Here is a 782-nt window from a genome sequence, read left to right as displayed (position 1 = left end):
GTGGCTCTGAAAAGAGCCGTTGGGTGGATGCAGCAGAGCTGCAGTTTACTTGGAGCTGGTGTACTTGGTCACGGCCTTGGTGCCCTCGGACACGGCGTGCTTGGCCAGCTCACCGGGCAGCAGGAGGCGCACGGCGGTCTGGATCTCCCTGGAGGTGATGGTGGAGCGCTTGTTGTAGTGAGCCAGGCGGGAGGCCTCAGAGGCGATGCGCTCGAAGATGTCGTTGACGAACGAGTTCATGATGCTCATGGCCTTGGAGGAGATGCCGGTGTCGGGGTGCACCTGCTTCAGCACCTTGTACACGTAGATGGCGTAGCTCTCCTTCCTGGTCTTTCTCTTCTTCTTGCCTCCCTTGCCGGCGGTTTTTGTCGCGGCTTTCTTGGAGCCCTTCTTGGGCGCGGACTTGGCGGGTTCAGGCATTTTTCTTCGTCGCTACTTCACAGCAGAGAATGTGCCCGTCAGCGCAGAGCGGCTCTCTTTTATTTCCGCTGTATGCAAATAAGGCTGTGCAGATCCGCGCCTGTCATTGGTCGAGCTGTTGCTCCCTTTCTTTGGTGGGTAAATTGCTACTGCGCAGTCTCACAATGGAAAAAAAACATGACCTTCAGCTTTCATTCACTGGACTATATTTAACATTCACAACGCGACACGTCGGGATTGTGGCATTAGTTAAAGAAAGTAGATTGAAATGCGCACGTTAAAGTGAAACTTATGAGATATTTGGAAGAAATAAGAATTTAAAGAATCTGTGCTTCTACAGTTAGTGATGCCTCATATCATTG

At 52.0% G+C, this 782-nt stretch overlaps 1 protein-coding gene across 1 annotated transcript; it reads right to left on the bottom strand.

Moving 5' to 3' along the window:
- On the bottom strand, positions 1 to 490 carry LOC102214393 (histone H2B 1/2-like). The gene has a single exon (XM_005751253.2). The coding sequence runs from the start codon at positions 418 to 420 to the stop codon at positions 46 to 48; it is 375 nt and encodes a 124-aa protein (XP_005751310.1). The 5' UTR covers positions 421 to 490; the 3' UTR covers positions 1 to 45.
- Between the last annotated feature and the right edge of the window lie 292 nt (positions 491 to 782).

The sequence above is a fragment of the Pundamilia nyererei genome, unplaced genomic scaffold (genome assembly GCF_000239375.1).
Source record: "Pundamilia nyererei isolate P.nyererei 1_Seehausen unplaced genomic scaffold, PunNye1.0 scaffold00304, whole genome shotgun sequence".
Classification (NCBI taxonomy): domain Eukaryota; kingdom Metazoa; phylum Chordata; class Actinopteri; order Cichliformes; family Cichlidae; genus Pundamilia; species Pundamilia nyererei.
The sequence above is the reverse complement of the archived record's forward strand: the minus strand, read 5'-3'. Positions and strand labels throughout refer to the sequence as shown.

What these genes read in the sequence shown, in the direction of transcription:
- LOC102214393 (XM_005751253.2), bottom strand. Translation starts at nt 420, where the DNA reads ATGCCTGAACCCGCCAAGTCCGCGCCCAAGAAGGGCTCCAAGAAAGCC.